The 13,643-nt window shown below is 42.3% G+C and overlaps 1 protein-coding gene across 1 annotated transcript in view; it reads right to left on the bottom strand.

Moving 5' to 3' along the window:
• Positions 1–3,156: 3,156 nt before the first annotated feature.
• LOC141172128 (E3 SUMO-protein ligase ZBED1-like) overlaps positions 3,157–13,643 on the bottom strand; it is an 80,198-nt gene continuing 69,711 nt past the window's right edge. Inside the window, exon 6 of the mRNA XM_073655993.1 lies at positions 3,157–13,566. Within this exon, the coding sequence (XP_073512094.1) occupies positions 11,516–13,566 (2,051 nt within the window). The 3' untranslated portion in view covers positions 3,157–11,515. The remainder of the gene's footprint in view (positions 13,567–13,643) is intronic.

Genomic DNA, 13,643 nt, shown 5'->3' with positions numbered 1-13,643 from the left:
ACAAACTTAGCTTTCTGACACTGGGAACTATATTTTGACCCAAAATTCTTTGGTAATCTTCAGATTTCATGATGCCTTGCACGCCGTCCAGGCACCCAGTTCCATAAGCAGCAAGACAACCCCAAAACATCTTTGAACCTCCACCATATTTGACTGTAGGTACTGTGTTCTTTTCTTTGTGGGCCTCATTTCGTTTTCGGTAAACAGTAGAATGATGTCTGTGAAGGCTCCCCACCTCGCCTACCGCCTGATGTCACTATTACATCAGAAGGATCACGTGATACGGATCCACATTTTGCACCGTGACGTTCTGCACCCCCTCAGGGACATGTAAGGTCAGATTGGTACAGTGTTACACAGTCACCCCCTGCTCGCACGGGTTCAGGAAGGTACCGAGAGTGAGAAGAGGTGGCCCACTCAGACGTTGACGTGGCACCACACTCGCTCACACCCCTGACAGACTGAGAGGCCCCTTCCATTAACCCCAGTGAAAACAGAACCTTATCAGCCTGGTATAGCCACCACCAGTTCCTATTCTATATAAGTCCTGGTCCGTTCACAAGAATTATATTGTGCCAGAAACTAGTCCCGGTAGCATGTGAATTAAGCCGAACAACAGACGTGTGGATTCGTGGATCGAGATAAAAGAGAAGCCCAAGGTTAAATTATTATAATTGCCTTAAGGGCACACTAGACAATACACTATATAAACAAGGGTTATACATATATAATGGTCAGAGACACAAACACAATAGTAGTAATACAAAAGTATGCAGATATTAAGAGTCAGTTACCAGTCAGATGAAAGGCCTGGCTTGCGGGGGAGGGGCTGCCATATGGGAGGCTTGTGGTCCCCTATGTTGCGTGACTTCTCCCACACGATGTCGTCACGACCTCCCAGAGAAAAAGCACTAGGTCAAGAGCTGCATGAGCATTTAACTCCTCTGGGTCACTCCCCTCCTGCCCCCTGGGCTGGACCTAAATCTCCACCCCTGGCCTCTAGCAGCTAGAAACTCCAGAATCTAAGATGGGTCAGTAATAACTCCTTAATGGACGGTATAGGGAGGCGGTTCTGGGATCATCAGATCCAGCTGGGCCCCTGCTATGCGTGGAGACTAAATACAGCCATATTATCGGTTTCCGAATAGCTGTTGTATGTGCTGTATGACATTCACCGTGTCCTGGGGATCTCAGAAATCTATTCCATGTATGGCTAGGACGTATAGTATTTCCATAACTCGATGTGAAATTCCTATCTGTCTGAATGAAGGAAAACCACATGGCTTGGATCCACACTGCAGCAAGTCCTTTGTTCTGAGTTGAGCTGACTAAAGGTGTGATATTTGTCACTCACAGTCTCTTGACCCCCCTCCCTGCAGCTGCTAGGTGTTCTGTTACAACTGCACACTGAAGGAGGCTTTATAATCCCCTGCCAAATACGATACAAAGGTTCACATGGAATTATATCTCAAATACTCTTCAGAATGTGCATTACCAAAAAGCTCTATCTTGGTCTCAACTGTCCACTAGATGCTTTCCCAGAAGGATTTCACGTACATTTTGGCAAACTGCATTCTAGCTTTTTTATGACTCTGTGTCAGCAGTGGGGTCCTCCTGGGTCTCCTGCCATAGCGTTTCATTTAATTCAAATGTTGACGGATAGTTAGCGCTGACACTGATGCACTCTGAGCCTGCAGGACAGCTTAAATTTCTTTGGAACTTGATTGGGACAGCTTATTCACCATCCGGACTAACCTTCCATAAATTTTTCGATGTTGTCCATGTCCAGGAAGATTAGCTACACTGCCATGGGTTGTAAACTTCTTGATTATGTTGGACAAAGGAACATCAAGATCTCTGAAGATGGACTTGTAACCTTGAGATTGCTGATGATATTTTTTTAACAATTTTGGTTCTCAAGTCCTCAGACTGTTCTCTTCTCCTCTTACTGTTCTCCATGCTTAGTGTGGCACACACAGATACACAATGCAAAGACTGAGTCTTCTCTCCTTTTTATCTGGTTTCAGGTTATGTGATTTTCAGATTGCCCAGGCCTGCTACTTGCCACAAGTGAGTTTGAACCAGCATCACATGCTTGAAACAAAGTTGTTTATCCACAATTTTGGAAAGGTGCCAACAATTTTGTCTGGCCCATTTTTGGGGTTTTATGTGAAATTATGTCCAATTTGCATTTTTTCAGCTTTTTTTCCCAATACATACAAAGGAAATAAATGTGTATAACAAGACATATGTAATTGTAAAAAAAATTCTGGGAGAAATATTTCATTTTCTGAAACAATTTCAAGGGTGTCAACACTTTCGGCCATGACTGTAGTCTCTCAAATTTTGGTCACTGTCAAAGTTGCGCCGATCCTTTTTTTTGCCCATTTCTCCTGCTTGCCAACACATCCACAAATTACTTAATATATTCTTCCTGTGGACGAGTGCCATTGTCAGGATTTAATTATTGACTGGTCAGTTTTATTGCTACAACTGCTCAATGAAGACATAATATAATAGTGATTCTTACACCAGTACAGGTTATGAAGACAATGTTGCACATCTTAAGGTCTTAACAGTTGTGTCACCGCTTTATCCTCTAGGATCCGAGTACGTATGATGTCAGCGCTACTTAGCGGGTGTTTTTACTAAAATTTTGCAGGTATTATTTACGCTGGAGATCTAGTCATTTTCCCTGGAGGTAGAGATATAAATAAAGTCAACCAACCTTAAAGAACACTCAGCGGGGGGCTCAGATTTAAGCAGCATGAGTTTTTTTTCGGTTTAAGACAAAAATGTCGTTTAGACCCCTACTGTTCCAAAATTGAAGCAGCTTCGTGCCGGGACAAAGGAATAATAAACTCCAAGACAAGGACAAGCGTTGAGAGAGAATTCTGTTACGTGACTGTTTGTTTGATCCTCCTGCGCCGTTTAGCAACTCCTCGCCGACTTCCAGCTGTTGTGCCGCGCGGCCAAGGAATATTATTGCCAAAGTGCTTGTAATGGATTCAGCCATGTGAGTATGTAATAAGCGAGACGTGCTATTAAAAACCACAAGGGATGACGTTTTGTAAAATATATAATTTTTTATTTCAGTGTTTTTTTTTTTTCCCAGTTTCATCATATTTGGAGACTTTTACAGAATGCAACTCATAGTCGTTTTTTTCCCCTAAAGTCATTTATTTTGGAATGCAAAATTGCCCTGTTAAAAAATCTCAAAGTGGGACCATTTATCTAATGTGTATGTACCTTTAGATGTTGTCCAGTTGAAAATTTGGGGTGTTTTTACTTTATAAATACTCCTATATACTGGCTATTGCTGGTGTTAAGTGAGAACAGTGCTGTGTATTTTGAGACAAACAGATGTCTCCTCCTTCGGCTCTTCCCTCCCCTCTCAGAGCGAGAAATCTCAGATGCCCTGAAGGAGAAATCCTGCAGTTCCATCCCCCTCCTTCTGTTCATCTATGAACTCTTTAAATTAGCTGGATATTTAGTACATGCATTGAGAAAATGAATGTACAACTTTCTAAAAATAACTTTTTGACAATACATATGTACTACTAATTTAAAGGGAACCTGTAGGGAGCAAAACTGCAGCTAGTGATTGGCTGTTGCCAATGCGGCTAGAAGTACAGAAATTGGATAGGGATCCAGAAAAGGTCAGAACGGGATCGATTATTTTTATTATTTTACACCATTCTAAAACTTAGGCTGAAGCAACTTGGCGAAACAGGTCGGGTGGTTCGAAGATCAGTCTATACTTCTGCTACATCACAGCAAGTGACAGGGTTGCAATGAAGTCACAAAAAGTTGGATTTTTTGCTCCACTTGCTTGTCGCAGTAGTTTCCGGGTTGCAACGCAGTCCCATTTAATTGCATCATGCCACAATATAGCAATATTTAGCCAAGAGAGCTTTGTCACGGGCCTAAAAAAAAAAATATTAAGCAGCTGGACAACACTTTTTAAGCCAATTGTAGGTACACTTTGAGTGAAAATAGTTTTTTATGAATCATTTTGATTTTAGCCACTGATTTTAGGTGTGTTTTTAAATGACTTTTGGGCATTCCCCCCCCCTTCGAATTACCATTTCTAAAGAATTTTTACATTTTTCATCTAGAATTCTCTAAAGAATTTACAATGTAACATTCCAACTAACATGCAATAAACGAGACCGTGTAAAAAAGGGAAGCAAGGAGGTCTTTCGTTACAGAGCTCACACATTTCTTTGGTTTATAAATTACTGCGTACGCGACATGTTCATGAAACGCATAAGACCTAAATACACAAAAAAAAAAACATACATAAATAAAACTTACAGTAAGAGTATAAAAAAAATTATCCAATGACGATCGCTTATCACTGGAGACCAGCTCTCAGAAAAATAAATTACAGTGAAAGGTACTACGGATACAATTTCCCCCTTTTTTTCATGATTGCGCTCAATTCTGCCGCTTTCCTGTTAACTCTCAACTGCTGAACTTCACAACTTCACTGCTGCGCTCCGCTGGTCCGGTTACCTGTCCAATGCCTGCTGTGTTGTGGAGAAGGTTAGAATCTATCAGATTTAGAGGCCACATCTGTCATCACGAGGCTGACGGCCTCTAACTAGCAGCCTCTAAAAGTTTACCTGCAGCTTTGGATGTGAATAGAGCAGAGGAGATGTCGTAACTTATGATCAGTACAAGAGGAGTACGTTTTAAATCAGGTAAAGTTAATAAAAATTATATTCTATAGTGCAAAGAACGATTTAGTTAACAGTTCATAGTAAAGTCCTGAAGAAGGACAGCTACCTATACGGAGGCTCGAGAGGTGGATTTTTTTTGCAAACTTGAAATTTCATGCACATTATTTGACGCCAGCCTCATTTGGAATTCCTTAGAGATCATTTTGGGTACATTTTATAGTAAATATTAATATCATTATTATAGTACAGCCATGTATAAAGTATCACCTCTAGGCTAGATTCATTTTTGCAATTGGGTTTACTTAAAAATTTTACACTTTTTTGCCTTCTACAGCCTTTGTGTTGCACAGTCTATAGCTGGCTGCAGAATGAGTTCACTGAAAATCTGTCAGTGAGCTCGTTCTGACGGGAACGTTTAAAAACTCTAAGAGCTCATTCAGACGTCAGTCTTTTTGGTACGAATCATATATAGTATAGCCTAAGGCAGTGTTCCCCAACTTCAGTCCTCAAGAGCCACCAACAGATCATTTTTTTGATTGGCGAATCAAAATTGACAATGCAAGGCTGTGAAAAAAAAAGCAGATCTGAGTGCTGTCAGCTTTTCCCGGACTGAAACAGGTCGAGAAATTTATTTTTTTTGTTTCTCACCTGAGAAAAACTCATGAAACTTAGACCAAACTCAAAGAAACTGATGAACATCTTAACAAAATCACTTATAAAACTAGAACAGTTTTTCTCATACATGAAAAAAAAATAATTAAAATCTGAATGAGCCCTTAGAAATCAGCGGACAGGACCTCAGAAGGAAGAGAAGTTATAAAAATCAAAAGAGCTCCCTGGCAGATTCTCAGTTAACTCATTCTGCAGTGCAATGTAATGAAAGGCTGAAGATGCAAAATTTTTAATGTCACTCAACTACAAAAAATTTTGTAACCCAAAATACATGCACTTAAGTACAAAAATGCTACTGCTACCGAAGAAGTCAATAATATCTAATACCTTTAGTGTCTAGGGTGAAGAATTTACCACTTCTCGCAACTGAAAATGTTGTGCTGGTACTTGTTTATTTCTCCAGGGCAGAGAGGAAAACATAATACTTGGGCTTTGCAATGTAATGGCAGCATGGGCCAGCCAGCTCTATTCTCTTTTTTAGTGTACAGAGGTAGGCACTGTTGCGTTCAGTTTATGTGCCTCGTAAACACAACGACCAGAAAAATTAACCATCTTCCTGCGATACACATATAGAAAGAAATTGAGATTTCTCCATCAATACCACAATAGACATTAACACCATCTATACGATACCGTAACTGGGCCTTATATCAGTGTCCTAAAAATTATAGTTCAACTTTTATGTATTTTACACAGGACAGGAAAAAGAAAAACATGGGCTATTATAGGCAGCAAGAAAAGACGATTTCGAAAGAGTAACAAATCTAACCATGTACATCAAGCGGCATAATAAAATGTACTATGGGGATAAACATCTTTTATATTGGCACCAACTGAAACGCGTTGGGACAACGGTTATTGCTATATAGTATGACAACTCGGTCTACTTAGAATCATATATCCTGGTAATGGTGATATGGCCTGAAGACTGTCGAAGACGCTTTTGAACCAGATTCCGGACGAGCCCCCAACTTGCGAATCTCGGGTTGTTCCAAAAGGGAGAAACTTACCATATAAAATATGGGAATCTGTCTGATTCATTTTAAATCTGCAAAATCCTAGTAGACATATCAGTTTTATTAAGTTTTTTTTTAACTCATGTCTGATAGGGTAACGAAGAGTCGGTAATATCATACAAGGAGTCAACACTAACTCCTTAAACAATGTCATCAAAGTAGAGGAGGACGATATCATATTGACTGGAAATTTGAAGCCTTTTGTGTTCCAAAATGGTTCTTTATTGTTCCAACGCGTTTTAGCGCCTAATTTTTCCCTTTGAGAAAGGCGCCACTCCAGTAAAGAAACTCATTGGAACAATTGAAAAGCCTTTTGTGTTCCAAATTGGTTCTTTATTGCTTAACATGTTTCAGCTCATTTTACACTTTGAGAAAGGCGCCACTCCAGTGCCAAAATGCGTTGGAACAATTAAGAAACCTTTTGTGTTCCAAATTGTTTCTTTATTAACCAACACGTTTCAGTGCCTCATTTTTCACCTTGAGAAAAGGTGCCGCTCCCGTGCCGAAACGCCTTGGAACAACTGAAAAGCCTTTTGTGTTCCAAAACGGTTCTTTATTGGCCAACACATTTCAGTGTCTCATTTTTCACCTTTAGAAAGGCGCCACTCCAGTGCCAAAATGCATTGGAACAATTGAGAAACCTTTTGTGTTCCAAATTGGTTCTTTATTGACCCAACACGTTTCAGTGCCTCATTTTTCACCTTGCGAAACACACCGCTTCAGTGCCGAAACGTGTTGAGAACCCTTTAGAGTTCCAAAATGGTTCTTTATTGCCCGACATGTGTCAGCGCCTCATTTTTCATCTTGAGAAAGGCGAAGGTCCAGTGACAAAACGTGTTGGGACAATAAAGAACCATTTTGGAACACAAAAAACTTTTAAATTTACAGTCAAAGTGATATCGTCCTAATCTACTACTATTCATCTTCTACAGCCACGGGGCCGCAGCAGCAGTTACACACATCTACAGGTGTTGTGCCTTCACATAACACCGCCAGGTGAGCACAAACTCACGCCTTCCAATAACCTTACCAATTGATACTGGTCCATGTGTACGGCCGTACAGGTCGGACGAGGATCGCAACGCAATGGTAGGACTGGCCGTCGGCTCTCCTCGCCCGAGCGTGACAGCTGCATAGAAATACATGCTGTGACGCTTGGGTGGGTAGAGTCGATGGCCAGTCCGAGCATTGCATTGCGATCCTCGGCAAAGTTAAAAGTGCTCCAACTGGAATAAATGTTCCCCGTTTTGCCATATGGTGCACGTCCCAGCAGTGGAACCCCCACTAATCAGTAGGGAGATCAGAGACAACTTGTTTTCACCGAGGAACTCCTTTAAATCTATGAATTCCCTAATAAAGGATTTGGAAAATATAATATTATATAATGAGGACTCTCGGTAGTTGGGTTAAACTAGGCAGAAAAGCTTCCGAAACACAATAAGTGGGTCACGGGGAGCTGCAATTATGAAAACCATGAATACTGATTTAGCAGCAGGAGCATGTAAAATATTTATCTCGCACACTTTATCCGCTCGATAAAGATCAACAAGATAACAATAGACGACCAAGAACAACCACAAAGCTCGGGGTCATGGAGGATGGAAATAATTAAGACTCATTCTCCTGATCACATCATCCATATCTCCATCGTAGCGCAGCCATGTATCCGACAGTCGCCTCAGTCTTTTAAGGTCCTTCAATCTAGGTACGCACTAGTACAAGGTCATGGAACAGTCAGTTGTTACTTGTATGTATGAAGAGGGTGGGTGAAAAAAAATCTGTTTATTTTGAATTTAAAAAAAATTAAATTCTTTTTGACCACAGTTCTGTGTCCCGCTTAAGACGTCATACGAAAACCACTATTTATATTAACTAAACTGTATGACAAGGCGACACAAAGCCGAAGTTTCTTCATTTTTTTTTTAGTTGAACTGACTTCTCCCTCCCTCATCTGTCTACCACCAAACCCATCCTCTCCACAGTGCTGCACTGCCCTACATCTTCTCCCTCATCTGTCTACCACCCAACCCATCTTCTCCACAGTGCTGCACTGCCCTACATCTTCTCCCTCATCTACCACCCAACCCATCTTCTCCACAGTGCTGCACTGCCCTACATCTTCTCCCTCATCTGTCTACCACCCAACCCATTTTCTCCACAGTGCTGCACTGCCCTACATCTCCTCCCTCATCTGTCTACCACCCAGCCCATCCTCTCCACAGTGCTGCACTGCCCTACATCTTCTCCCTCATCTGTCTACCACCCAACCCATCTTCTCCACAGTGCTGCACTGCCCTACATCTTCTCCCTCATCTGTCTACCACCCAACCCATCTTCTCCACAGTGCTGCACTGCCCTACATCTTCTCCCTTATCTGTCTACCACACAACCCATCTTCTCCACAGTGCTGCACTGCACTACATCTTCTCCCTCATCTGTCTACCACCCAACCCATCTTCTCCAGTGCTGCACTGCCCTACATCTCCTCCCTCATCTACCACCCAACCCGTCCTCTGCACTGTGCTGCACTGCCCAACATCTCCTCCCTCATCTTTGTCTACCACCCTACCCGTGTTCTCTGTTCTGCTAATGATCTAACATTAATATCCTCTATAATCCAAACCTTCCACTCCGGTTTCCAAAACTTTTTTAGTGCTGCACCAGTTCTCTGAAATGCCTCATTCAGACATCCCCGCATCACATACAACTGAATGAGGCCTTACACTGACATAGCAGAGCCATGTATCTAATCCTATCATATGTGATACAGTCCGCTGAGCCATGTATCTAATCCTATCATATGTGATACAGTCCGCTGAGCCATGTATCTAATCCGATCATGTGTGACAGAGTGAGCAGTCCAGCGCCAATGAACAGATTCCGCGCTGCCGGCCATCCTTGGCGAGACTGTCCACACCTCAGCATCACTTTGCAGTCACCAACAAAGGTCTCCGCCCTGTGATCCTAAACTTCATCCTCCCTTATCCTTTTGCAAGAGCCCAAAAGAGGAGAAGTAACGCCAGACACATACTAGCAGATCCCGCCTACATTTACAGCAGTAGTAAAGCGAGCTAGCAGTACACTAGGTTTTCACGGCAGGTGGCTGCTCCCTCTAGTGTTTAAAAGTTGAAATTATCAAAACTTCTACATCTTCATCTTTAAAATGAAGTTCCTATGTAGTGACCTAATGATTTCCGATGGGCTCGTGCTTACAAACAGAAGCCAATCAAAACAAGCAGAGCTGCAGTGTAAAGTATCTGAACAAAATAACTGCCTGAACTCCTTATGACATAATTGGTGAATTTCAGGCACAAAGTAAACAACTAAGATAAACTATCACTGATAACAGCCATAAACTTATCTAGCACAGTAGCTTTGTAGTCACTGCAAGGGAAAGTCGATATATTCAACAAATGTAAAATCCTGCTCGGTTACATCTTTTTTTTTTTCATCATACCTTCACTGAAAAAAAAAAAAAAAACTTGCTTAAAAAATAAAAAAAAAAAAAAAAAAAATAGCTAAATGGAAACGGTCATCAAGCAGGTTGGCTTCTGATAACATATCTTTGAGATCTGTCAACAGCAGTTTCCTGACAGTTTCCAAAAAGTATCTGGATTTTTTGCTTTTCTAAATCCAAATCCAAATGAGTTTGACTTTTACATTTGCTGATTATATCGACCCTGGCGGACTCCAAAAATGTCATAGACAAGGAGAAACCAAAAGTGCGAATGCCGTCCCTGATGCAGCGCCTAGTAAACGGGTACAGATGAGAAGGAAGGGGTAACCAGCTGATCGCCCCCTCCTTCTGTTCTGCACATGATCAGTCAACTTTAGCAAAAAAATAATAATCTTATTATACATTTAGAGCCTTTTTTTTTTTAACCTAAATGCATGTATTTTGGACCAAAAATAATTTTTGCCATTGGGTTTCATTAAAAACTTTGCTCCGTTTGCCTCCTGTAGCCTCTGTGTTGCACTGTTTATTGCTGGATGCAGAAGGAGTTAACCAAGAATCCATCAGTGAGTCCGATAGAATGGTCTGATGGGAAGTTTGTAACTGTTATCTGTATTTTTCTGGGAAATCTCGGCAGATTGCTGACATCAAAATTGTGCTGGCAAACAAAGGGCCAGTAAAAGCCAAATGGTGCAAAGTTGGTAATGAAACCCCATTGCAAAAATGATTTTTAGCCTCAAATGAGTATTTAAGCAAGAAAAAAAATACCCAAAAGGTGGACTACCCCTTTAAGTATTAGTAGAGGCTGACTTTATAACATTTTAGATAGAGCCAGGGCATAAAAACCAACAGAGCAGTTGTGGTGCCCTAGCTTCATAATATAAGCTGCCCCCTTGTAGCCATCTGAGGAACTAGAGGTGCAGGAAATGGGTGCACTGTGAGTTCCCATACTAACAGGCATACAGATCCCCATAAAATACCCTAGCTTCATAATATCAGCTGCCCCTTGTGGCCATCTGAGGAACTACATGTGCAGGAAACGGGTGCACTTTGAGTTCCTATACTATCAGGCATATAGATCCCCATAGAATACTAGTGCAATATCAAAACTGTGCACTAAAAGCTATTATCTTTTTTAGAGGGGTTGTCAGATTGTAAAATAAAGCTTAAAGGGGTTATTTAGCTGGACTGCTTTTTGCAGCAGATCTCTGCTCTGGTAAATGCAAAGGAGTCCTGAGGTTGGGAGGCAGTTTCGGCTGTGCTTACAATACTGTCTTGGAAAGGAACGGAAATGTATGCCATATATATATGTATATTCCTTTAAGCAACTGGTAATGCTCTTCGAGAAAGAAAGCGCTCTAGTGCCACCTAGTGGAGGTGGCTATCCTAGAAGTCAACGAGCCTGACCACATGCAAATCACACCCTATTGGTACCTGGATGGAGCTCCAGGGGGTACTGATGAGAGATGGAGAGCTGGTCCGGATGTGAGACACTAAAACACAAAAATTGATGATCATCAGAGTAGTTTTCTCAGCCCAGTAATGCACTGGTGTGGACAAGGGTCCCGTGTTAGGAAAGTAGTGGAAGCACTAGATCCGACCTGGAGGATATACGATGGACCACTTGCTAACAGTGGCTACGACAGGAGTTGGGAGAGGCACAAAGTGAAGCACCAACCATTAGACAATCAAAGATATAACCTATTGCCATTGAGAAAGACCAACATGTCAACGTGTTCGGCAGTAAGGGCAGAACGCTTCCGGTACACCGCCAAGCCGGCATCTGTGAATAACCAGTTTGTGGGCACAGAAGTGGCGGGGATAGCCAGCAGTTTACGGGCCGCCCGCGCCAAGAGAGGATATTGGGTGTGGTGCATCTTCCACCACTGTAATGGGTCCTGGCATAAAGAAGACGCCTCGCTCGTCTGGAAGCTACTTATCTCCTGCTCTGCCTGCTGGTTGACCGTGCTAACCGAAATATTTCTTACGTTACACAAGTCTCCCAATAGAAACTCGATGCCAGTGTCCTGCTTAGCTTTTTTGGATGGTGGTCTTGAGTTTTGAGGTTCTGGTGTAACACAGATTGGTTCGGTTGTGGTTATTTTCGCCAGGCTGGAAGCCTCGAGCTTCAACAAATGAAGGGTCTCTACTCGGTCTGGTTGACTGAGAAAATCAAGGCCACGGAAACGAGGGTCCAAGGCACATGCCAAGTTGAGAACCTGATTGACTTCGGGATTTGAATACTTAAAACTCAGCTCTTCGTGTATGGCCTTTTTGATGTTCTTGGAAAATTCAGAGTCCCACTCGTTCGGTGCCAAGTGTTTATACAACAGGCTGGTAATCACCGGCTTCACCAGTGACAATCCGGCAAATTGATCTTTGGTAAAGGTTGAGGTAGCGATGGATAAGGGTTTAAGGATGTCTACGACATCTTGGAGTATTGACCAGTCATCTGGCTGCAGAGAAATCCCATCATCGTTCAAGGTCTCAATTAGGCTTTTAAAAAACTTGGTATGGTCCACTATGCTCTGCAGCAAAGTGTAGATGCTGTACCACTTCGTACCGTCCCGCAGGAACATTTTTAAATGGACTTTCAAAACCGGCCCGTGATTGGTCAACTCTTCATTTTGAGCTGCTGATGAGAAAATAGTGGCTATCAATCGTCGGAACCGATCCAACGTGGTCTGGATGGTATGGTGCTGGAGGATAGCTTCGATACAGTTCTTCAGCACCTGTCCGACACATGGCAGAGACTTCCATCCCACCTTTGAAGCAGCTATTTTAACAGAAGGACTGTTGAGTCCTACTGCAAAGAATGTATTCTCCCGTATTCCCCATTCCTCCGCGACATCTTGAAGAACAGATTTCAGGCTTTCTTCGGAAAGGTCTTCGGAAACAACCCGACTTGTTAGCACCATATTCTTGGATTCAAAAGAGTCGTTGACGTAGTGGATGGTGAGCGTGAGGTAGGACAGTGAGCCACTATGTTTCCACAGGTCGAGACTGACGGAGCAATCTTGAAGATTTTTCACCAGTTCTACCACCTTCATCTTGGCTTGAAGGTGCATCTCTTGAAGGATCGTATGAGCCAAGAAAGAGGCTGCTGGTAACTTGTAATTAGGATCTAGAATGGACAACATTTGCACAAAGCCTTCGCCTTCGATTATTTCAACTGGCATTAGGTCACGGACAATAAAATCCGCCACAGCTTTGGTCGTTCTCCCGACAGTGGGGGTCACGACAGCCCTGGAGGGCAGCTCACGAGGAGAGACAGAGTCAATGTTCTTCTGTGGCTCCACCACTGCTCCCTGGGTTCCCACTAATTCATTGTATTCCCGCCTATGTTTATATATAAGATGCTGCCTCAAGTTAGTGGTGTTGCCGCTGTACGAAAGTCTGACGCCGCAAAGTTTGCAAATAATCTTTGTTTTATCCATAATTCGACCGTAGGCGTCGCCTTGAAAGCCGAAAAAAGTCCAATAACGGCTCTGGGCTCGACCAAGGCTTACTAAGTTCTGAGTTCCCTCAAGCAGCTGGAAGCCAGATGAAGAATGGCCAATATTGTTTACCGGGTAGTTCTGTTTGTGGGACTGTATTAAAGGGGTGACCATGTCGTTGCATGCGTACTGACTTCTGGTAGATATGCGATTGGGTAAAGAATCGAGGGTCTTTAATTGCAAGTCTTGAAAAAGCTTCATCAGAAGTTCCTTCTCGCCAAACTCATATTTAAAATGTTCACCTGAGAATAAAAGGCAAATGAAAAATCGGTGACCAAAAATTAGACAAAAAAAAAGACGCAAATGCAATAATGAATCG

This window comes from Phyllobates terribilis, unplaced genomic scaffold (genome assembly GCF_046119375.1).
Source record: "Phyllobates terribilis strain yellow unplaced genomic scaffold, ASM4611937v1 Scaffold_12__6_contigs__length_324123572, whole genome shotgun sequence".
Lineage (NCBI taxonomy): Eukaryota > Metazoa > Chordata > Amphibia > Anura > Dendrobatidae > Phyllobates > Phyllobates terribilis.
Note: the sequence above shows the minus strand (reverse complement) of the source record. Positions and strands in the feature narration are given on the sequence as shown.